At 42.5% G+C, this 25,439-nt stretch overlaps 1 protein-coding gene across 6 annotated transcripts in view; it reads right to left on the reverse strand.

Moving 5' to 3' along the window:
* HYDIN (HYDIN axonemal central pair apparatus protein) overlaps positions 1 to 25,439 on the reverse strand; it is a 549,453-nt gene that overhangs the window by 115,786 nt on the left and 408,228 nt on the right. For all 6 annotated transcript variants that reach the window (XR_014805538.1, XR_014805539.1, XM_084959659.1 and 3 more), the window contains 5 exons: positions 7,222 to 7,359; positions 6,212 to 6,293; positions 4,234 to 4,353; positions 3,785 to 3,994; positions 915 to 1,052 (listed from right to left, as the gene is read on the reverse strand). Coding sequence is in view for 4 of the 6 variants with exons in the window: in XM_084959659.1 (XP_084815785.1) it covers positions 915 to 1,052; positions 3,785 to 3,994; positions 4,234 to 4,353; positions 6,212 to 6,293; positions 7,222 to 7,359 (688 nt within the window). In the remaining 2 variants the exon portion in view is untranslated. The remainder of the gene's footprint in view (positions 1 to 914; positions 1,053 to 3,784; positions 3,995 to 4,233; positions 4,354 to 6,211; positions 6,294 to 7,221; positions 7,360 to 25,439) is intronic.

Consider the following 25,439-nt stretch of genomic DNA (forward strand, 5'->3'; position numbering starts at 1 on the left):
AAGCCACTGGGAAAACTGCGTTATAAAGCACCTCCTTATAAAGTTAAACATATGCATAGCCCATGACCCAGAGATTTCACTCCTAGGAAAATTCCACCTGTGAGCCTGGTGACAGGTATAAGGATATTTGTAGCAGGATTATTTAATAGCAAAACTTGGGGGAGGGGGAATGTCCCTGACTGTGTTTTGACAGGAAAAAGGAAAATTACTTTCTAGTAGTTACAAAAGGAATATCATTCATTAATGAAAATAAATGAACTATAGCTACATGCAACAATGGGGATGAGCCTCAAAACCATAACAGTGGGTGGAAAAAGAAATTGCACAAGCTTACATGTATTGAAATCATTGCTCGAGATAAAGCAAAATCCCATAAAACAAAATCTTCAGGAGGGCAAGCATATTTGTCTGTTTTGTTTACTATTCTATCCTTAGTGCTGGAAAAATGCCTGGTCAGAGCAGGTGCTTAGGAGTTTTAAAGAATTAATAAACTACAAGTACTCAGTATAAGGATGTATATTTATGTACTAGAACTGTATGTTTAAGAGGGAATGATAAACACAAAATTCAGACTAGTGGTTGCCAGTTGAGGGTAACAAACAGGGGTATGAGAGAGAAGAGGAACCCAGGTGGGTTACAGGGTGTTAGATTTTGTGCATCAACATACAAGTGGCTTCAAACCTATAAGTAACGTTCTGGTTTGGAGACCAGTGGTGGGTCATGGTGTTCGTCTTATTACTGTGCGAAGTCAAACACGGTGACAAGGATGTCTTCAGTGTACGTCAAATATCATAGAATAAAACCTTAAAAAACTATGAAAAAGGTCACAAGATACAACTTCTAGGTCAGTAGGGTTGACTTTGGACCCCTCCTACCAGGATCACGCGGCCATCACGGGTGGGGAGGTGCCTTACTGAGAGAGGCAGGATGAGCGGCACTCCGGGCAGAAGGTTGTCTGGTGAAGACTGGTGGTCCGTCAGAACCTTGAACTCAAAGCCAACTTTCCCAGTGTTCTTGAGGGTGATTTCCTTCTCTGTGACGTGGTCAAACAGCTCGGGGGGGAGAAGAAGGACAAGAGTGATGACTCTGTCACCCGCCCTCCAGGATGCCGCTGTCATCCTGACAAAGGCAGATAGCCCAGCATGCCTCATGAACATGGACCTCGTTTTTCATGAGGCAGGTGCTGGCCAATCACAGTTCAGTACGACATCCCCGTGCCTACTGGGTGGAAGGAGCACGAGACCTTGGAAAGTGGCCCTTAGTTCTTCTAACAACTTGGTTTAGTATGGCGGTGGGGTGAGCGTCTAACCTCCCTGGACCTCCATTTTTTCACCACCAAGAATTCACATTAGAGGATTTTTTTTTTCTTTTCAGGGCCGTGCCTGAGGCATATGGAAGTTCCCAGGCGAGGGGTTGAATCAGAGCTACAGCTGCTGGCCTACACCACAGCCACAGCAATGTGGGATCTGAGCTGCATCTGCGACCTACACCACACAGCATATGGCAAAGCTGGATCCCCAACCCACTGAGCGAGGCCAGGGATTGAACCCACATCCTCATGGATATTAGTCAGATTCATTTCTGCTGTGCCACAATGGGAACTCTGTGTTAGAGGATCTTAAAGTAAACTTTTTCACATTAAGATTTGCTTTTTTGGATAAGAGGTGAGCTCAGAATTTCCTGTAATGAATTTTTTTCTACTTTTCCAGAGATACAGGGGAGTAATAGGCCAGACATGTTCTTTTTCCTAAGATTTTTACTGACATAATTCAGAAGGTCCAATAACGATAAACTAAAGCCACTTTGGGTTCTTAGGATAAGCTAGGGCAAGAATGAGATGCTTCAAATGATACACTCTTTGTTGAGCCAGAACCAGTTGCCCAAAGATGCTGGAGATGAGGAGCTAAAGAGAATTCTATTTGGTCATTGAAATGCACAAGGTGTCAATAGGGGTTGGGTGCATTTGATTTTAGGCACGATTTTTAACCTATAAACATACATGTACACATGCAATTCAGTAATTATACATGTAGTGGCTGGATAATGAGGATCTAATTCCCATTACAATTCGGTAGGGGATATGGCATCTGAGTACATAACACACATTCCAATTGGGAAGCGAAGATGTACGGATGCAGAATTAACTGACAAGTATTTCAAACCCAAGTTCGTTTATATTATGGCAAAGACTATATGTCAGTGCTGAGAGACTGTAAAGTAAGAGGAAGACAACAGAGGGAAGGAGGTGAGCTGTAGCTTACAGTATGTGTAGGTTTGGGGTTGGCCGAGTGGGAGACAAGCGGGGTACTGCAGGAGGGAGGATGGAGGCAGGAGAGGCTGGGGCGTGTTAGGGACACTGGGTAAACCAGCCTGGCCATAAATGAGTGAGTGGTCTATAATGGGAAATTATGAGAAGCAAAGTTTAATATGTAAGGAGCCTCAGTTAATAGAAGGACTTAGGTATGATACCCTTGCCCAGGTGGAGGAACCTGGCTCTGAGCCATCAGGTGACCCATGACTGACGGCCTCCTCTGACCCAGGCACAGTACTGACCAGACACTTCATTTAAGTAACCAGTACCTCCTGATGAAATCGGAATTGTGACCCTCATTCCCATTTTGCGGATGAGGGATGCCAAGGGGTGGAGAGGTTAGGGGTGGACCTACTGTTACAGTCAGCAGGAAGTAAAGCGAGGATAACATTCTGGTTCTCCTGACGATAAAACCAAGCTCCTCTCTCTATGCTGCTTCCTCACATGCCACTGGGGTTAACCGTTCAGGGATGGATGGGCTGAAAATGCAATTCTGGGAAAATCCATCTACCTGGCACTACTCTTTAGAGGGGTTAGCATGGAAACTATGAATGCATTGTAATCCCTTGCTTCCATGGGGTTTGTGGACCAGCAGAATCGCTGTCACCTGGGAGTGTGTTAGAAATGCAGATTCTCGGAGTTCCCACTGTGGCTCAGCGGTAACAAACCTGAGTAGTATCCATGAGGATACAGGTTTGATCCCTGGCCTTGCTCAGTGGGTTAAGGATCCGGTGTTGCTGTGAGCTGTGGTGTAGGTTGCTGGTGTGGCTTGGATCCTGCATGGCTGTAGCTGTGGTGTAAGTTGGCAGCTGTAGCTCTGATTTAACCCCTAGCCTGGGAACCTCCATATGCCACAGATGCGGCCCTGAAAAGCCAAAAAAAAAAAAAAAAAAAAGAAAGAAAGAAAGAAAGAAAAGAAATGCAGATTCTCATGCTGCACCCTGGACCTACAGAATCAGAATCTGCATTTGAACAAGATTCCCAGGTGATTCGTACACACATTGGAGTTACAGCTGCTGTAATAATTTAAGCACGGTGTAATGAGATCCTGCAGTGTGACAACCACAGTGATGATGGGAAAGAAAAACCAACTCAGAGGGATTGTGCTGGATGACTTAGCAAAAGCCTGAACGCTGTAAGAATGTGGGGGGAGGCAAAGAGAGTGCAGTGGAAAATGCCTTGGAGAGGAAGTAGTTTTACTGAAAGGAAGGGAGAGGTTGGAACAGGCTTTGGATTGAGAGGAAAGGTGGAAATTCTAGTGTCTAACATGCAGAATTTCAGGAGATGGTGAGAAAAGCAGGTGACAATGTCTGGCCAACGGTTGGCAGTGTGAGGATGATCAGGGTTAGGGAGCAGATTAGGGTTCAAGGATAGGGGCGACAGTGATGGGTTCCAGGAGAGATGAGAACACAAGGCCTGTGACCAAAGTTTAGGGCAAACCCAGAAGAACCTCCTCCCGATGGGTGACAATACCTGCAATCCATAGTTAATATCCTTGGTGTCAAAGGAGTAGTTGACCAGGGAGGCCTCTCCCCTTAGTATTATCTCATAGGTGGGCCCTCCTTCCACTTCGCACAGAGCCTTAGCCTGTGCGACGATGTCAGGGTGTCCATAGAAGGTAAAAGATATCTGGTGGCTACTGTGTGGCCACAGCACTCCATACAGGGGCAAAATATCAAACACCTGCAGAGAGAGTCATTCTCTATGAGAACCTGCAAAGGGTACGTTACAGTTTAGCCAATGTACAGATTCCTGACTTTACCCTGTTTGATTCCATGAAAGGACTAGTGCAGCACCCTGAAAATACACCATGGTAATGGCAGTGATAGGGCCCGAGCAAATTTAAATGTCTACCTTGGGGCAGGTGCTTGATAAGAAGAGTTAGTGTCGGATGCCTGGAGGACCCACGAGGTGTTACTTACTTCTTCTATCCCAATGGACAACATTTCATCCTGTTCAAAGATCCATGGCGATTCCTGAGACTCTGCTTGGCTCTGGCTTGGGTCTATTCTTTCTGTTTCAGCAGAGTTCATTTTTAATCCCTAGGAATTAGAGGTATGAGGACAAACTTGCAAACATTCATGATTCATCATCAATGTGCTCCTCCCCATGACTGACAGAGAAATGATGTATGTAGTGTATGTTTTTCGAGTACAGTTTTTCCTCCTATGGAAATAATTGGACAGGTGTCCCGGAGGTACAAGGATGTTTACTGCCGTGTATAACAGCAAAACTCTGGAAGCAAACGGTCATGAGGGGATCACTTTAAATGAAGGATGCATGGTACCTGTATCCATGGGGATGATGCAATGTATATTCATGGACCGGGACCTGTGCACCACATATTACTGAGTGAAAAAGCAGTTCTGATTATATACAATTACACATCCCTACGAATCTCACCTGAAGGTGTGAGTGTGTGTGAATGCATCCAGAGATTTGCACACTCGAATAGAGCTCTCTGGGAGGTTATGTGCTAACATTTTTCTAAGAATGGTGGGAGTTTGAGGATCTGTGCTTTAATTTTTCTACATTTTTGAACTTTTTATGCCATCTTAAAATATATATAAAAAGAAAAGAATTAACATGTAAAAGGCAAGTGTTTTATATACACACATGTACTTATTCTATCCTAAAAAAATTGGAAAATACAGAATGCTTCAAAGAGAGAAATACAAATCAATCGATTATGCTGCAGATATTATGTATGTGTGTTTATGTATGTATATATTTGTATTCTGATTTTTAAGCTGACATTATAGCATGAATGTCACCTTCCTGTATGACTATTCTCTACAAGCATCATTTAAAATACTTTTAAAAAAAGCCCAGAACAGGGTTGTATTTTTTATTTAATATTATCAGAGATCACTCCAAATCAAGAAAAAGAGCACCTTCTCATTTCCTAAAAAGGACTTAATTGTATTGCTTTGTGTAATTGAGTTTATTCAACCAGTCTCCTACTGGGGGAATTAAGTGGTTTCCAATTTTTCTTGCTTTTACCGACAAAGCTGCAGTGTACAAGGATGGTGATATGTCTTTATGTAAACATTAAGGTGTATCTCGAGAACAATATCCTGGCAGAGGAACTGGGCATTTAAAATGTTGGTAACACTGGCCAAATTGCACGTCATAGAAGCTATACCAATTCATACCCCTACCTATAAAATGTGGAAATGTGTGCTCACCTCCATTGTGCCACTACTGAGACAAACCCTATTTTAAAAAAGTATGGAGTTCCCATGGTGGCTCTGTGGTAACAAACCCGACTAGTATCCATGAGGACGCGGGTTCAATCCCTGGCCTTGCCCAGTGGGTTAAGGGTCTGGCATTGCCGCAAGCTGTGGTATACGTAGCAGACGTGGCTTGGATCCTGCGTTGCTGTGGCTGTGGTGTAGGCCGGCAGCTACAGCTCCAATTGGACCCCTAGCTTGGGAATTTCCATGTGCTGTAGATGCAACCCCAAAAAACAAAACAAACAAGCGAACAAAAAAGTGTATATGATTATGGACATACAGGAATTTCTATTCCTAATTTTTTGCTATTTCTAAAGTGTTGTAACACACATTTTGTACCTACATCTTTGTATTTCTGATGATTTCCTTAGGCCATCATCCTAGAAGAATTTAAGACTATGACTTTGTAAACTCTTGTGATCTCCTCTTTGTTTTTACTACAGAATTACTGAGGAAGAAGTTCTCCTTTTGCAGCATCTATCTAGGGGCTGAGATAAGCACAAGATCGCCAAGATGAGAGGTAACTGGTTTTTCCGCTGCAGAGAAAATCTGTTTGCTGAGGTGTCTGGGTCCTCACGGAGGTGTCAGATCTGTGGGTGTTTGGTTGGGAAGTGACCCCGATAAAGATTTGCAGCCCACCCGCCCCAGGGAAAGGAAACCGTACATCAGAGATGGTCACAGGGGACGCTTGTGCTTTTTTGTCTTCTCTTTCTTCAGACCCAACATCTTCATCCACGACGACAGTCCTGAGGGGTTTTAACGAAATGGGGAGAATCACTTATTTGGCAACCATCACACCCCAGTCTGCAGCTGTATTTCGGCTGTCTTCCTCTCCCCTCTACTGTGCTTGCAGAATATGCAGGATTCTCACTTGCAGGACACTTTTCTCAAGGGTCAGCAGGTCAGTGCTCTGCTACCCCCCGCCTCCAAACATGCAGGTCAGGGCATCAAACCCGTCAGTTTTCCATAGGCCCCAACCCTTCTTTCCGGGCCTATCAAGCCCATGTCTGACTTATAGAAAGTTCTTAGAGGCTCTGGCAATTCTTCAGACAATTTGGTTGTATACCCTGTGCTCAATGTTAAGCTTCATCATTTATTGGAACATGTTACTGTAAGAATATCATGTTTGGCCAACTGTCATCTCCTTTTCTGTTTGCTGCCCTTGACTGGACCCTGGCTGTAGGCCTTGGGCAGATGGAGAGGGCAAATGATAGGAAGAGCTCATTCCTCCAGCACTTGGGAGGCAATGACCTCCTGAGAGCAGAGATGCTTTCAGCTCAGTATCCCAGATGCCTAGTCCAAGGCCTAACAGAGAGAAGGCACTCAATAAACTGTTGGCCAGTGAGTAGTTGGGTAAATAAATGAAGGATGAGTTTGAGAATGTAGGTCAATGTACAGAAAAGAATGCTAGTTCAAAAAATCCATTCTGGAACTCCCCTTGTGGCTGAGTGGGTTACAAATCTGACTAGTATCCATGAGGATGTGGGTTTGATCCCTGGCCTCACTCCATAGGTTAAGGATCCACTGTTGGTGTGGCTGTGGCGTAGGCTGGCAGCTACAGCTCTGATTCAGCCCCTAGCCTGGGAATTTCCATATGCCACAGGTACAGCCCTAAAAAGTCAAAATAAAAAATAAAAATAAAGAAATCCATTCTGGTTTTCTATTTGCACTTACCTGACAAAGTCGCTTAGATCAAACTCAGGGGACTCGACTGCTGGGACTGCTGGAGAGCTGACAGATGCAGAGGTTATTGGGATGGACTCCACCTGGGACAGGGGGGCACTGTCCGGCTTCCTTGGACACGTCACAAAGCTACAAAGGCACGGGGTGGGGGACACAATCACATCAGCTGTTGCAAGTCAGCGCCTGGATGGGGTCTTGGTTTCTAAGCTCAAACTCCAACTCCTAGACCAGACAAGTCAAGAAGGAACTGCCCTCCACCCTCTCTTGTGCTCTTGGACTGACCTTCTTCAAATCACAACTGAGGTTTCAGTTTCTCCTAAAAGTTTGCTGACCAGCCCCTCCCAGTTGGGTCCTTCCTCTGAGAGCCTAGAGCCCCTACTTGCTTTTCCCCTTCTTATTAGACTGCAAGCTCGCTAAAGAACTGGATCTCACACGCCATCTAACACGTGCCTGGCCTGCAGTGGCCAAGCAGCCCCGGCCATGAGCCAGTGAGCTACCAGGGCTCCTGCCCCTAGATAACCAGAAGCAGGATGCACGTGTGAGGCAGTCGCTCTCGGGGTCCTTATAGGAAGGCTCAGCCTTGGTGAGACCCTGCCTCCCCTCATGTCTGTTCTGGGCTCCTTGACTGCTCTACCATGGTCCTGGCCATGCCACTTTGCTTTGCCACCGCTCAAGTTCTCAGAGCAGAGTGTCGAGGGGAAAATTGGTGATGATGCTAGGTGGTACTGAAGCTCATATGCCCAGGTGTCACTGAATGGACGTCATAAAGGCCAAGGTGATGGGGCCACCCTGATTCTTCTTGCTTCCCCGGGGTGCATGTGGCTTTTTTAGGGACTCCTCCCCTTCCCCACCTCAGGCCCTTGATATTAATTTCAACCCAATTTCACTTAGATATTCATTCTGGCCCCACATGCTCTCTGCTTCTTCTCAGAGGCTCAGCAGAAATATTATCAGTTATAGGAAGCTCCCACCATAGATAGTCCCATCTTCCTAGTGGAAGAAATTTTTCCTCCCTCTGAGGTTTCACAGCATTTCAACCGAGCATCTTGTAGGATAGTGGCCACTCTCTACCACATACCTGAGTGCCATTCCCTAAACGTTGGCTGTTCAGCTACTGACTTCAGGATTGCTGCCCTGGTGAGTATCACCTAATCTATTTTATTGAAGTGTAATTAAAATACACAATGTGGAGTTCCTATCATGGCGCAGTGGAAATGAATCCGACTAGGAACCATGAGGGTTCGATCTCTGGCCTTGCTCAGTGGGTTAAGGATCTGGCATTGCCGTGAGCCGTGGTGTAGGTCACAGACACAGCTCGGATCCTGCGTTGCTGTGGCTGTGGTGTAGGCTGGCAGCTACAGCTCTGATTAGACCCCTAGCAGGGGAACCTCCATATGCCATGGGTGCGACCTTGAAAAGACAAAAAATAAAATAAAACAAAACAAAACAAAAAACATACACAATGTACTCATTTAAGCATGCAGCTTGATGAGTTTTTGCAAAATATATACATACCACCGTAATCACTACCATAATGATACATAGAACTTTTGCCATCTTAAAAAACTTCCTTGGACCCCTACCCCTGGCCCCAGAAAACACTCTTCTGCTTTATATCTTTTACAGATTAGGATATGCCTACAGTCTCATATAAATGGAATCATGAATATGGACTCTTTTGTGTCTGACTTCTTTTGCTCAGCAAAGTGTTTTTGCAAATCATCCATGTTGGAGCAAGAAGTAGCCGGTTCTTTTTAGATCACTGAGCAGTACTGCATAGTATGGAGGACCAGTTTGTTTATCCATCTCCTTGTTGGTGGATACCTTGGCTTTTTCCAGCTTTTAATACCATGAATAAAGTTGCTAAGAACAAGTGTGTACAAGTCTTTCTGTGGACATATGTTTTCATTTCTCTCAGGTAAATTCCTGGGAAGGGAACTGCTGGCTTGGATGGCATAAGCATGTTTAACATCATAGGAAACTCCCGGTTTTCTGCAGTGATTTTATACTATTTACCCTACCACCTACAGTGATGGGAGAGCTGACTGGTCCACATCCTCATCCACCCTTCATATTCAACCTTTTTAATTAAGAGCTATTCAAATGAGGGTGTAGTGATAGCACAGTGGGTGCTAATCGATAGGCTTATTGTAAAGGAAATTTTTTGTATCAGTGGTATAAATTAAAAACCACTTTTATCTGCCATAATTAGAAAAAGTAACAGGATGGGAAAAATTAATGTGATTATTTTCTTGCCTGGTGAAGACTCTGAGCTGACTCCTGCTTGCTCTTTTTAAGAAGAGAGATCAATTCCCCTGGGAAAACCCTGGGCTAGCACCAGCCAAGAACAAGGTATGCCCTCTTCTCAGCTCGCAGAGCCCAGGGTCTCATACACAGAGCACAAGCTTGACATACATCTGATTGAGCGGGTAGGTGGATGGATGCACAGTTAGATGAGAACAGGTAAGCAGCACGCCAGGTAATGTGGCTATTCTGCACCCCCACTTCCACCCACCCTACCTGGGAGGGCCTCAGAGAAGAGCCGAAAAGCTCTTTTCATGGTCTTCTACAAACTTCCATTTGGTTTATTCCAGCTTGGATGTCTGTGGTTGATATTATCTTAGGCTGAAATCACACCATTTGGGGAAGAAGCACACGTTGGGCTGGGTGCTGGGAAGCGTATTATAAGAAAGATCCTTGAACCTCATTCTTGGGTACATTCCGATTCAGCAGGTCTCAGGTAGGGCCCAGAAATAGGTTTTTAACAGTCTTCCAGGTAATTCTAACATACAGCCAAATTTAGGAACCGCCGTGGCTAAGAAAGGCAACACAATGGCTAAGGGCTGGAGCTGATAATTAATGTGGGGCCACCGCTCAGCTTTACCAGCTAGGGACAGTGGAAATCAGCAGAGGATGATTTGGAGCACTTATTAAATCACCCCAGGTCAGCAGAGGCCCTGGTGGGACTGTTGGATCACTGCCCCACATAATAGCTCTCTCATCCAGCACTTGCACACTCCTGGGATGCTGTGCTGAATGAAGGAAAAAAAAAAAAAAAAAGCCTATGGGGATATCTGAAAGGGAAAAACCCAACACTGCAGTGTCTGCAGACCTGACGAAAAACAACACTTCAGCTGACAATGAAACCTGGACAACGGGGAAGTGAGAGGTCTTTTGGAAACAAGCAAAGGAGATCAGCAAAGCAGGCTGGCTGCTAACGGAAGGCAGACAGCAAAACCTTTATCATAACGAAGGCTTTAACTTATCATTAAAATGGAAAACCTGCTCCAAAGAATTGAAATAGAATGTTGGGAGAGTGTTTTGGATCACATTCCATATTACTCTCAGGAACAGATGATTATTTTCCTGTTATGCTGACCCAAACAGGATTCGATTCGGTTATTTTTAAAAGAGAATGCGTAGCCAACAAGAAAAATCAATATTGCTCCAGTTCCAGGGTTACCCCTATCAGAATCGCAGGAGAAGCCAGCAAAGAAACCTTCCCTTCAGGGGTGACAGGACTGCACGAATGTCAGACACCCTGTCCATCATACACACTGGTTTGGCCTCAGCACTTTCCCTCTTCATTTTGCACTTTGCATTCTTGGGTAAGTTGAGATCAATACAACTTTTTGTGTTGCAAATTCAAAGAAGTCCACCCTCCTATTTCCTATTCTTCCTTCACTGGAAGCTGTGCTGCATTAAAATAAAGCCCCAAAGAGCAGGTTTGTGTTTCAGTTAACATTGTGTGCTGTGGTCCAGATGACGTTTGGAGATAGGGTGGTGTATATGGTACAACCACTCCCTGCAATGCAGCTGAGGTCTTGAAAAAAAGGGGAGGGGGACAAGGAGGCCAGCCTTGTAGGAGATACAAGGACTTAATGACTTTTAATTCGCTGATGCATAGGATTCATTGGACCTGGATTCTGCAAGTGTCCACGCAGAAGGTAAAAACAGCCCCTGGCTAGATAAAAAGGCCTTGCAAGTGTGTTTGGTTTGGCTCATACGTTGCCTAATATTTTTTGGCAATTACTGGCAGTAGCAGATGCTGTCAGTGCACTGTCTAGATCCCCTTCACTAGAATGATGCACCCAGCTCCTGGGTGCTGTGGGTGCTGGCTGCACCTTTCCCTGGAGCACTGCCCTGGCTCAGTGGGAGCTGCCTCACCCACACTGAACTGCCTGGGAGATTAAGGTTCTCACCCACCATGGTCTGAGTAACTTGAGACTCAGCTACTCAGTTATGTCCCACCAAGTTCCACTTCAGCATAGGCAGCCAGGTGGAAGCTTCGGGGACAGAACAAAGGGCTGAGGCAGCTTGCCTCCCATGCGTGTATGGCTGCAGTGGGCCTCCCCTGCTCACGTGGCGGAGCTAGAACGTGCTGGTGGGGACGGCACTGAGCCAGCCCCATCTGTTTTGTCTGTCATTTGCTTCCCAATGTGGGAGGATCGGCAAGTGTAAGACCACAAAACCCAGCAATAAATATGGAAACGTGGCTGGGTCTTTGTTTGTGCCCAGAGAGGTTCAGGAATTTGCCTACTTTTAGTAAGATTTAAAATGATGCATATAATCTGCTTCCTTTAGATGCAGGAATCAGAGGGCAGCTATTAATCTGGAGCAGGCTTGTGATGTGCAGAGTCTAAGGAAGGGAGGGAGGAAGAAAAAGAGAGAGAGAGAGTAAGAGGGGTTTAAGAAGAGAGAAGCAGCAATCAGAGGAAGAATGGGAATGTAAAAAGTCACCTGATCAGATTTAACAAATAGGAGTTCCCGTTGTGGCTCAGCAGTAACGAACTCGACTAGGACCCATGAGGAGGAGGGTATGATCCCTGGCCTTGCTCAGTGGGTTAAGGATGCAGGATTGCTGTGAGCTGTGGTATAGGTTGCAGATGTAGCTCACATCTGGTGCTGCTGCTGTAGCGTAGACTTGCAGCTGTAGCTCTGACCCCTAGCCTGGGAACTTCCATATGCTACAGGTATGGCCCTAAAAATCTAAAAAAAAAAAAAAAAAAAAACCTTAACAAGTAAAGATTCATGGCTTTCTTAATATGGCACACAAATTATAAATTAAAAGCAATAGACACATGAGATATAACTAGAGCAGAAAACATTTCAATAAAATCAGTGGTACTGAAAAATACACACCCATAACCTTGAGTTGTTGAAAACTCAAACTGGACCTCTGAACCATGGTAGGAGCATTGAGCATGATAGTGGCTACTGTGGGTCATTCTCTCATTTTGAGATAAAAATAGGGGTGGGGGATGGAGAGGAGGGGACCCTGAAAGGCCTTGTAAACCTCACTACGAAGTCTGCTTTTTCCTTAGGAAAATGGAGAGTCTTCCAAAAGGTTTTCAATGGGGGAAGTGAAATGATCAGAAAAAGGAGGGTGGGTTAGAAGAGGACAACCCTGCAATGACCAAAACTCTGAACCATGCTGCAAACGGTGATGGAAAACATAACCCAATAGGATGCCTTCTGCTTTTATATCATTTATATAAAAAAATAATACTCAGGAAGCCCACAAATTAAACAGTGTTAGGAATCCAGGCAAAAGCTAAGAGTTCCCTTGGTAAAGGAGGTTGAAGTGGAGATGGGGACAAGTGGGAAGTTCCCGTGCATTTAAGGAGGTCCCCTGGCAGGACCATGGCCCTGGGGTGAGGATCTCATCAGAGAGCCCTTCCCACACTGATGCCTCCTGGCTGTCCAGGAGCAAGGCTGAGGGCCTGTCTAGAACAGTGGGGAGAGAGGGGCCACCACGGACACTGGGTCACCTATGTTCCCCTACATGTGCTGTCTATGCTTGATACCCTCCTCTGTCCAAGGCCAGGAGGGAGAGGTGTGTGAGAACAGTAAAAATCAAGTGGCAGGAGGAGGATGAGCACCTCTCCTGGCCTTGTGGTGGATACCCCCGCCTGCCATGCCTACCTCCACCGCCGTCCAGCTCTGACTCCTGACTCACGCTTCTCTAGTCTTCAGCATCATCGTCACTGTCACATCGTCATCAGCTGCTTCCATGTGGCACCTCCATACTCCCTCACATGGGAGGCAGCCTGCCTCAGCCCTTTATTACGTCCCAGAATGCTTCTTCCTGGCCACCTGTGCTAAGGTGGAAGTTGGTAGGACGCAACAGAGTAGCTGAGACTCAAGTTCCTCAGACCATGGTGGGTGAGAACACTATTTCTAAAGGTTCGCAGAAGTAGTTGCAGTTGGAGCTTCTAGAACAATGGCTCTCACTGCAGCTGTCCACTGGGATCACCTCCAGAACTTTAAGAACAACCAGTGGTTGCATTCCAGCAGCAGAAATTCTGTTTTACTTGGAGTCAGGATATCTCAAAGCTCCCAACATGATTCTAATGTGCATTCAAGGACGAGACTCAATGACTTAGAAGATGGTGGCAAGAAAGTCACAAAGAATGGTGATAAAACAAGAGCCCAATATGGTTTGTGTCCCCCCACCAAATTTCATATGTTGAGACCCTAACCTGTAAGGTTATGGCATTAGGAGGTGGGGCCTTTGGGAGGTGATCAGGACAGGAGGGCTGAGCCCTGTGATTGGCTTAGTGTCCTTATAAAAGAGATCCTAGCAAGCTGGATTGTCTCTTTCACCACATGAACACACAGTGAAAAGATACCACCTATGATCCAGGAAGTGGGTCCTCGCCTGAGAGCAAATCTTGTCTGTGCACAGTCTTGGACCTCCCAACCTCCAAAGCTAGGAAATAAATGTTTGTGGTGGATAAGCCACCCAGTCTCTGGTGTTTCGTTACAGCCGTCTGAACGGACTGGGTGGCCCTCGTTAAGTAACTGCGGCCAACACTTATTTATCACATACTCCCGATCAGATACCATATTAAGCACTTAATCAGGACTGCTTAGCTAAATCTTCAAAACACCTTGATGAGGTAAGTTCTATGATGATCCTGTCTTTAGATGACAAAACTGAGGCTCAGAGAGCAAGTGAATGGCTGAACTAAGCGGGCCTGGCTCCAAAGCTCATGCTTTTATCCACTTTACTGGACAGTCTACTTGATCAAGAGACAGGAGCTACTCTGTGGCCACGTCATGCCATGCCATGCCTTTGGCAGTGACTCACAAAGTAGGCCTTTTCATTTTAAAAGTCACTGGACAACAACCCAATTGAAAAATGGGCAAAAGGCCTGAATAGACCTTTCTCCAAAGAAGACATACAGATGGTCAACAAACACATGAAAAAATGCTCAACATCACTGATTATTAGAGAAATGCAAGTCAAAGCTACTAGGAGGTAGCACCTCACACCTATCAGAATGGCCATCATTAATAAGTCCACAGGAGTTCCCGCTGTGGCTCAGTGGTTAACAAATCCAACTAGGAACCATGAGGTTGCAGGTTCAATCCCTGGCCTTGCTCAGTGGGTTAAGGATCCAGCATTGCCGTGAGCTGTGGTGTAGGTCACAGATGTGGCTCGGATCCCACGTTGCTGTGGCTGTGGTGTAGGCTGGCAGCTGCAGCTCCAATTTGACCCCTAGCCTGGGAACCTCCATATGCCGCAGGAGTGGCTCCAGAGTGGCAAAAAGACAAAAAAATAATAAGTCCACAAATAACAAATGCTGGAGAGGCTATAGAAAAAAGGGAACTCTCATGCAGTGTTGGTGGGAATGTGAATTGATACAACCATTATGGAGAACAGTATGGAGGTACCTTAGAAAACTATACATAGAACCCAGCAATCCCACTCTTGGGCATATATCCGGACAAAACTTTCCTTGAAAAAGATACATGCACCTGTATGTTCTCTGCAGCACTATTCACAATAGCCAAGACATGGAAACAACCTAAATATCTGTCAACAGATGAATGGATGTGGTGTATATACAGAACGTAATACTACTCAGCCACAACAAAGAACAAAATAATGCCATATGCAGCAACATGGATAGAACTTGAGACTCATACCGAGTGAAGTAAGTCAGAAAGACAAAGACAAATACCACATGATATCACTTATAACTGGAATCTAATATACAGCATGAATGAACCTTTCCACAGAAAAGAAACTCATGGACTTGGAGAATATTCTTGTGGTTGCCAAGGGGGAAGGGAGGGAGTGGTATGGACTGGGAATCTGGGGTTGATAGATGCCAACTATTGCCTTTGGAATGGAAAAGCAATGAGATCCTGCTGTATAGCACAGGGAACTATATCTAGTCACTGATGATGGAGCACGATGGAGGACAATATGAGAAAAAGAATGTATATATGTATGTGTGACTAGGTCAGTTTGCTACACAGTAGAAAATTGACAGAATACTGTGAACCAGCTATAATGGAAAAAATAAAAATCATTAAAAAAATAAAAATCACTGGAATCTGCAACATTTAGAACATACAATGCATTGTCTAGAAGCTTTCTTTGGATACTCTCCTGACTATACCTAGATAGGAAAAGCAAGACACATGCCGTCGTGTCCCTGAAGTGGCTTCCGACACAGAGTTTTGCTGCAAAGTGAATCATGGAGGGATGTGCTCAGAATCTACCTTGAAGCTCTCCAGAGGGCTTTCTGTGAGATGGGACCACTTCTATAAAAGCTCCAGAAGGTGTCTCCACTGCTACATGCTCTCAGAAAGGCTGCTGAACAGGTGGGCTGTGAAATCCTTACGATCAGCTTCAAAGCTCTCCAGAAATATTTTCAAAACAGGACAGTTTTTTTTTTTTTTAAATGTAAATGTCTGGTCTTCAGCAGATGTAGCTAGCTTTGGGTGGATTTTTTAATTAGTATGAACATGTAGAGAAATCAGATCACTATATGAACCAAGCAGACATCATTCTAACTCTGGTTCAGATATGCATTGATAACTTGCCACTGATTTCTTTAGAAGTCGGCTTAGTTCACACTGAATATCTAAAAGCCTGATGCCCTGCACTGAATCTGAGACATTGGGAAGATGCCTTAAAAAGAATGAATCTATAACAAGGTACCTAGAGTTCTTCTATAATAATATAAAAGCCATACAAAAAATTAACGACACTCGTAATTGAAATGAAAAACAGCTCAATTCATTTCTTTGTGGGGTAACAGATATCTCGGGAAACTGGACCAGACTGACCTGCAAAGAGCAGCAGGTTATACTGATCCTTAACCCGGCGGTCACTTCTACTACATGTAAAGAGAGGGAAAGGCCTCCCTCTGCTTAGACTCGAGTCCCTTGCAGGCCAACTACAAACGGAGGAATTGTTTCTGGAAGCTCAGACTTGAGAGATGGTGTGTAGCCCTCCCACTAGTCCCAGAGGCTAATTGGATCCCCTGGTCAGATAAATGAGCTTGTCCGTCACAGCCAGAGAGGAGATTCTGGATGGATGGGCTATGCAAAGCTTGGGCCTGGGGGAGCTTGTGGGCGTCAGCCCGAAGGATGAGCAGGTTTGCTGGGGGTCCACCTCATGCTGTTCTCTTTCACGAGGGGCTTCACATTTACTAATAATGTTATCTTTATAATGGGGGTGATAAGACATGAATGTTTGGAGCTCCCATTGTGGCGCAGCAGAAAAGAATCCCAACTAGGAACAAGAGGTTGAGGGTTCAATCCCTGGCCTTGCTCAGTGGGTTAAGGATCAGCGTTGCCATGAGCTGTGGTGTAGGTCACAAATGAGGCTCGGATCCCGAGTTGCAGGCTGGCAGCTACTGCTCCGATTAGACCCCTAGCCTGGGAACCTCCCTATGCTGTGGGTGCGGCCCTAAAAGGACAAAAGACAAAAAAAAAAAAAAAAAATACTTGAATGTTCAATTCATTATTCTTCTTAAACTGTGTCTATGTATCATATACAATTCTTCATGCATGATGTAATTTCACAACAAAACAGCAAGAGTCAAGGAATACGGTGGCGTGAGAAAGGATGAAATCATTATTAACCTTCCAGAGAGGGATGATGAGTAAGAGGATGGCTGGGAGCTGAAGGGAAGGATCAGTCCAGGAAACACTTCTGAGGAAAAACTGGCAGGATGTACTGACCAACTGGGTACCGAGGAGAGAAGGAGAACCGAGGGAAGATGACACAAAACCAGACAGACTAGAAGACTGGGCATAGCCTTGGGAACATGCGTGATCAACTATCAGCCAATGATACATTGCCTTTCAAAGTTACTGTGTCAGTGTACACGTCCATCCGCAATGAATCAGCTTCTAACCTTCACACCTTCACCAACATTTGGTGTAGTCGTGTTTAATATTATCTAACCTGGTGAGTGTGCAATGGTGTTTAGCTCTTGTCTCACTCCATTTTCGAGGTTATTAATAGAAGGAGCATCTTTTTATATCCTCACTGGAAATTCATATTTCCGCCTTTGTGAAATAACTGCTTATTTCCTCTCGTTTAAATTGAATTAGGAAGTTTCCATCGTGGTTCAGTGGTTAACGAATCCGACTAGGAACCATGAGGTTGCAGGTTCGATCCCTGGCCTCGCTCAGTGGGTTGAGGATCTGGCATTGCCGTGAGCTGTGGTGTAGGTTGCAGATGCGGCTCGGATCCTGCATTGCTGTGGCTCTGGCATAGGCTGGCTGCTACAGCTCCGATTAGACCCCTTGTCTGGGAACCTCCATATGCTGCAGGTGTGGCCCCAGAAAAGACAGAAGACAAAAAAAAAAAATTGAATTATGTGTTTTTTCCATCTAAGGCATACTACATATAATATGCATTCTAATAATTTGAAGGTAATGTGTATGCTAAAAGCTTCTTTCAATTTGTGACTTGTCTTTTAATTCTTTCTATGGTGTTTTCTTCATGAATAAAAAGTTCTCAAATTTAAGGCAGTGATTATGAATAGTTTCTTTATGGTTTGGGGCTTTTTGCATTCTGTTTGAGAAACTCCTCCTTATTTAGAGATCATCAAGGCATCATCCTATGGTTTCTTCACGTTTAAAAACCTGATCATCTCATTTATAGCTTTAACCCATATGGAATTAATTTTTTGCGTAGTGTGAATTTAGAGATCTATTTGTGCTTTTTGTCTCTATAGATAGTGGACTGCCCCTAGATCATTTACTGAATAGCTCATTCCTTCCCCTTTGTTTTACAATTTCAACTCTCTTATGTCTCCATACATGTAAGGGTCTGCTTCTGGACTTTGCTCTATCCTTTAGTCCCTTTGCTTATCTGTGTACCAATGTCATACTTTTTTTTTTTTACATTTTTAAAATTATAGATGATTTACAATGTGATATCCAGTAGATAAAAACCTAGTTTGGAGAGGCTGGGATAGTCTCACTGCCCTTTCGTAAAGATTTTAGAATCAATCTATTGGGATTTTGATTAGAATTGCACTGAAGCTATAGATAATTTGGGAGAGAAATTACATTTTTAACAAATTGAGTCTTATTTATTTATTTATTTTAGGGTTGCAGGTGTCAGGCTAGGGGTCGAGTCGGAGCTATAGCTGCTGGCCTATGCCACAGCCACAGCAATGCCAGAGCCAAGCCACATCTGCAGCCTACACCACAGCTTGTGGCCAATGCCAGATCCGTAACCCACTGAGCAGGGTCAGGGATCAAACCTGTGTCCTCATGGATATTAGTCGGGTTCCTTTCTACTGATCCACAACGGGAACTCCCAAACTGAGTCTTTTAAATCAAAGAACATAGTATGTCTCACCTTTTATTTAGGTCTTTAATGATTTTTAATAAAACTACGTTATACGTAGAGATTTTGCAGTGTTTTGTTAGATTTATTCCTAAGTACATTAAAAAAACTTGCCTTTTATTTGTCGCTACCACACAGAAATGTACCTGGCTTTTGCAACTCACATCCATCCATCCTCACTAATTTTTTTTTGCTAATAATCTGCTTGTATATTATTTTCAGTTTTCTATGTAGATAATCATAACATAGCAGTTTCATTTCTTTCTTTCCAAATCTAGTATCTTTCAATTTTTTTTTTTGTATTTTCCTATACTGGCTAGGTTTTTAAATAAATTGTTGAATAGAAATGCAACTCTGTATTGTTTCTGATTTTAAAGGAAACAAATTTAACATTTTATTGTTTTCTCAAGTTCTCCTTGACTGAGTTGAGAAGTTTTCCCATGAACAACTGTTCAATTTTATTAAATGTTTTTTCCTTAATATACTGAGATGACTGTATAGTTTTCTTCTTTAATGCGGTGATGTAGTAAATGCAATGATTAGATTTTCTTAAGTTGAACCAGCCTTGCATTCCTGGAATAAGCCCAATTTGTTCATGATATCCCATCTTTTTATCCTTTGCAGGATTCAGTTTGCTAATTTTTGGTGCATATTTTACACCTGTATTTTTAAATTAAGGAGTGAGAATGACATGAAATATTTATGTCTCTCTCTGACCTGGTTTAATTGATTTTGGCTAGACTGGTTTCAAAAAATGAAATAATACTGAATAATATTTTCTCTTTTATTTTTCTCTGAAAATAGTTGTGTAAGTTTGCAAAAGAAACCTTGACAAAATGAAAAGACAACCTACTGAATTGGAGAAGAATACTTTCAAATGATATAACTATTAATATCCCAAATATATAAACAGCTCATATAACCCAACATCAAAAAACCTCTCAAACAACCTGATTTAAAAATGGGCAGAACACTCAAATGGACATTTTTCCTAAGAGGACATGCAGATGTCCAATGGGCACATGAAAAGATGCTCCACATCACTAATTATCAGGGAAATGCAAATCATAACCACAATGAGATATCGTCTCACACCTGTAAGAATGGTTATCACCAAAAAGAACACAAATTTCAAATGTTGGGAAGAATGTGAAGAAAAGGGAACCTTCATATGCAGTTGGTGGGAACATAAATTGGTTCAGTCACTGTTGAAAAACATATGGAGGTTTCTCAAACAAACAAACAAACAAACAAAAAAAAAACACACAACAAAAACCCACTAGAAACAGAACTTTCATATGACCAAGTAATTCCATTCCTGGGTACATATACAAAAAACAAAAATATTAATTTGAAAAGATACATGCATTCCAGTGTTCATAGCAGCATTATTTATAATCAGCAAGCTATGGAAGCAACCCAAGTGTCCATCAACAGACAAACAAGTGTCCATCAAAACAGATGAACAGAGAAAGAAGATGTGGTACACACACACACAGACACACACACACACACAATAGAATACTACTCAGCCATAAAAAAGAAGGAAAATTTTCTGTTTGCAAAGGCATGGATGGACTTGGATGGTATTATGCTAAGTGAAATAAGTCACACAGAGAAAGACAAATACTGTATAACATCACATATGCAGAATCTAAAAAATACAAAAAACTAGTGAATATAACAAAAAAGAAAGATTCACAGATGGAGAGAACAAAGTAGTGGTTACCAGCAATGAGAGAGGAAGGAGAGAGGGGCAAAATGGGGGTAGGAGATTAAAAGGTATAAACTATTTTTTTTTGTCTTTTTAGGGACGCACTCACGGCATATGGACGTTCCCAGGCTAGAGGTCTAATTGGAGCTGTAGCTGCTGGCCTGTGCCACAGCAACACTAGATCCAAGCCACATCTGCAACTTACACTATACCTCAGCAATTCTGGATCCTTAACCCACTGAGTGAGGCCAGGGATTGAACCTGCATCCTCATGAATACTAGTCAGATTCGTTTCCACTGAGCCATGATGGGAACTCCCAAAAGGTATAAACTATTATGTATAAAATAATTTACAAGGGTGTATTGTACAGAGAATATGGCTAATATTTTATAATAACTATAAATAGAGCATAACATTTAAAATTGTAAAACTATATTATACACCTATAACATAATATTGTACATCAACCATACTTCAATAAAAAATAAGTAATACAAAAAAATTAGTATAAATTTGGAATTATTTGTACCTTGAATGCTTGGGAAACTTGCCTTTGCCTATCAGGACTAGTGTTTTATTATGGAAAGACTTGAAATTATTTATTCAATTTCTTCAACAATACAATGGAGAAAAGACAGCCTGTTCAATAAGAGGTGATGGGAAAACTGGACAGCCACATGGAAAATGATGAAATTAGAACACTTCCTAACACCACACATAGAAATAAACTCAAAATGGATTAAAGACCTAGATATAAGACCAGACACTATAAAACTCTTAGAGGAAAATGTAGGTCAAACACTCTGACATAAACGACAGCAACATCTTCTCAGATCCACCTCTTAGAGAAATGACAGTAAAAACAAAAATAAATGAATGGGACCTAATTAAACTTAAAAGTTTCTCCACAGCAAAGGAAACCCTAAACAACACGAAAAGACAACCCACAGAATGGGAGAAAATCTTTGCAAATGAATCGGCTGACAAGGGATTAATCTCCAAAATTTATAAATACCTTCTGTAGCTCAATACCAAAAAAACAAACAATCCCATCAAAAAATAGGTGGAAGATCTAAACAGACAGTTCTCCAAAGAAGACATACAGATGGCCAAAAAACACACGAAAAGATGTTCAACATCACTCATTATTAGAGAAATGCAAATCAAAACCACTTTGAGGTACCACCTTATACCAGCCAGAATGGCCATCATCCAAAAGTCTACAAACAATAAGTGCTGGAGAGGGTGTGGAGAAAAAGGAACCCTAGTACACTGTTGGTGGGACTGTAAATTGGTGCAACCACTCTGGAAAACAGTATGGAGATTCCTCAGAAAACTAAAAATAGAACTACCATTTGATCCAGCAATCCCACTCCTGGGCATCTATCCAGAGAAAACCACGACTCGCAAAGACACATGTACTCCGATGTTCATTGCAGCACTATTTTTAATATCCAAGACATGGAAACAACCTAAATGTCCACTGACAGAGGAGTGGATCCAGAATATGTGACACATATACACCATGGACTATTACTCAGTCATTAAAATGAATGAAATACCAGCATTTTTAGCAACATGGATGGACTCAGAAATTATCATGCTAAGTGCAGTCAGTCAGACAATGAGACACGAACATCAAATGCTTTCACTGACATGTGGAATCTGAAAAAAGGACAGACTGAACTTCTTTGCAGAACAGATACTGACTCATAGACTTTGAAAAACTTTTGGTTTCCAAAGGAGACAGTTTGGGGGGGTGGGGTGGGGGATGCACTGGGGTGGTGGGATGGAAATCCTATAAAATTGGATTGTGATGATCATCGTACAACTATAAATGTAATAAATTCATTGAGTAATTTAAAAAATTTCTTCAACAATTAAAAGTCCACTTGGATAATTTTTGAAGTTAGTTTTGATACATTTCCTTTTTCTAACACTGTCCATTTTAATACAAATTTTCAAATTTTTACCAGAAAGTTACTCACAAAACTTTCATCTTTTTCATACCTGCTACAACTATAGTTATGTCCTTTGTGTATTCCTAGTAATAGTTGTATCTTTTTTTGTCAGTCTTGCCTGTATTTGCCAATTTTATCAAATGCTTCACATTGTCAACAGAAGTTGATTTGTTGATTCTTTGTATTTTATTTTATATTCTTTTTCATTAGTTTCTGGTCAGACATCCAGTATTTTCTTCTGTTGCCTCTCTTTGGCTTTATTTATTTATTTACTTGCCCAACGTTTCAAGTTGTGAATGTTCAACTCAATTTTCAACCTTTCTTCTCTCGTAACTTAAGCCTCTAAAGTAGGGTTTGTCAATGGCAGCACTATCACTATTTTGAATAGGTAATTCTTGTTGTTGGGAGCTGTCCCATGTATTGGAAAGTATTCAGCAGCATCCTTGGCCTTGATTCACTAGATGCTGGTTGCCTTGCCCTGGTTACGGTGAGGATGATGAGGAGGATGAGGAGGATGCTGATGTTGATAATGATGGTGTCTCCAGACATTGCCAAGGGTCCCCTGGGGGACAAAACTGCCGTCAGTTAGGAACCGCTGATTTAAGGCTGCACATTTCCATATAAGTCCACTTTAGCGTCATTACCACTGTTTTTTCTTTTTTTAAATCATCCTTCAATCTAAGTATTTCCTGATTCTCATTGTGACTGTTTTCACCCATAGGTTGCTCAGAAGTGTATTTAAAAATGTTTAAGCCTATATTCTTGTTTCCTTGTTTGTTTTAAAATATCTATCTGTTACTGATTTCTAATGTAACAGATTTGTTGACATTTGCTTTAAGCCCTGGTATATGGTATTTTTTTGGTAAATGTTCCATAAGGCTGGAAGAGATTTTTCTTAGTGGGATGTTCTACATACGTCAATTTTATCCAGCCTGTTAACCGTGTTCACATTGTCTGTGGGAGAGTTTGTCCAATAGAACTTTCTGCAGTGATGGAAATATTCTACATCTCTGTTGTTCAATACACGAGCCACTACTCACATGTGGTTCTTGGGCACTTGAAATGTGGCTAGTGTGACCAAGGAACTGCATTTTAAAAATTTATTTTTTTTATTTTTATTTAAAAAAATTTTAAATTGTTATTTCCCCAATACAGTTTTTTTTCCTACTGTACAGCATGGTGACCCAGTTACACATACACGTATACATTCTTTTTTCTCCCATTATCATGCTCTATAGTAATTGACTAGACATAGTTTTCAGTGCTACACAGCAGGATCTTACTGCTAATCCATTCTAAAAGCAATAGTTTGCACCTATTAACCCCAAGCTCCCCATTCACCACACTCCCTCCCCTTCCCTCTTGGCAACCACAAGTCTATTCTCCAAGTCCATAATTTTCTTTTCTGTGGAAAGGTTCCTTTGTGCTGTATATTAGATTCCAGATATAAGTGATATCATATGGTATTTGTCTTTCTCTTTCTGACTTACTTCACTCAGGATGACAGTCTCTAGTTCCATCCATGTTGCTGCAAATGGCATTATTTTGTTCCTTGTGATGGCTGAGTAGTATTCCATTTGTGTATATACCACATCTTCTTAATCCAATCAGCTGTCGATGGGCATTTAGGTTGTTTCCATGTTTTGGCTATTGTGAATAGTGCTGCAATGAACATGCGGGTGCATGTATCTTTTTCTTTTTTTTTTTTTTTTTGGTCTTTTGGCTGTTTCTTGGGCCGCTCCCGCGGCATATGGAGATTCCCAGGCTAGGGGTCCAATCGGAGCTGTAGCCACTGGCCTACGCCAGGACCACAGCAACACGGGATCCGAGCCGTGTCTGCAACCTACACCACAGCTCACGGCAACGCCAGATCGTTAACCCACTGAGCAAGGGCAGGGATCGAACCCGCAACCTCATGGTTCCTAGTCGGATTCGTTAACCACTGCGCCACGACGGGAACTCCGCATGTATCTTTTTCAAGCAGAGTATTGTCTGGATATATGCCCAAGAGTGATATTGCTGGGTCATATGGTAGTTCTATGTATAGTTTTCTAAAGTACCTCCATACTGTTCTCCATAGTGGTTGTACCAGCTTATATTCCCACCAATAGTGCAGGAGAGTTCCCTTTTCTTCACACCCCCTCCAGCATTTGTTATTTGTGGACTTATTAATGATGGCCATTCTGACTGGTGTGAGGTGGTATCTCATGGTAGTTTTGATTTGCATTTATGTAATAATCAGGGATGTTGAGCATTCCACTAAAATCTGGAACAAGATAAGGATGCCCACTCTCACCACTGCTATTCAACACAATACTGGAAGTCCTAGCCACAGCAATCAGACCAAAAAAAGAAATAAAAGGCATCCAAATAGGAAGAGAAGAGGTAAAACTGTCACTGTATGCAGATGACATGATGCTATCTATAGAAAACCCTAAGGACTCAACCCAAAACTACTTGAACTGATCAACAAATTCAGCAAAGTAGCACAATATAAGATTAACATTCAGAAATCAGTCGCATCTCTGTATACTAACAATGAAATATTAGGAAAGGAATACAATACCTTTTAAAATTGCACCCCCAAAAATTAAATACCTGGAAATATACCTGACCAAGGAGGAAAGGACTTATATGCCAAGAACTATAAAACGTTAATCAAGGAAATTAAAGATGTAAAGAAATGGAAAGGTATTCCATGCTCCTGGGTTGGAAAAATTAATATTGTAAAAATGGCCATACTACCCAAAGCAATCTACAGATTCAATGCAATCCCTATCAAATTACCCAGGACATTTTTCACAGAACCAGAAAAAACAATCCAAAAATTTATATGGAACAACAAAAGACCCAGAATTGCCAAAGCAATTCTGAAGAACAAAAAACCAAGCAGGAGGCATAACTTTCCCAGACTTCAGGCAA

Source organism: Sus scrofa, chromosome 6 (genome assembly GCF_054392235.1).
Source record: "Sus scrofa isolate SSC_HxYL_T2T_F1_AM1 chromosome 6, Sscrofa_HxYL_maternal_Yorkshire_Landrace_v2.0, whole genome shotgun sequence".
In the NCBI taxonomy this organism is placed as follows: Eukaryota; Metazoa; Chordata; class Mammalia; order Artiodactyla; family Suidae; genus Sus; species Sus scrofa.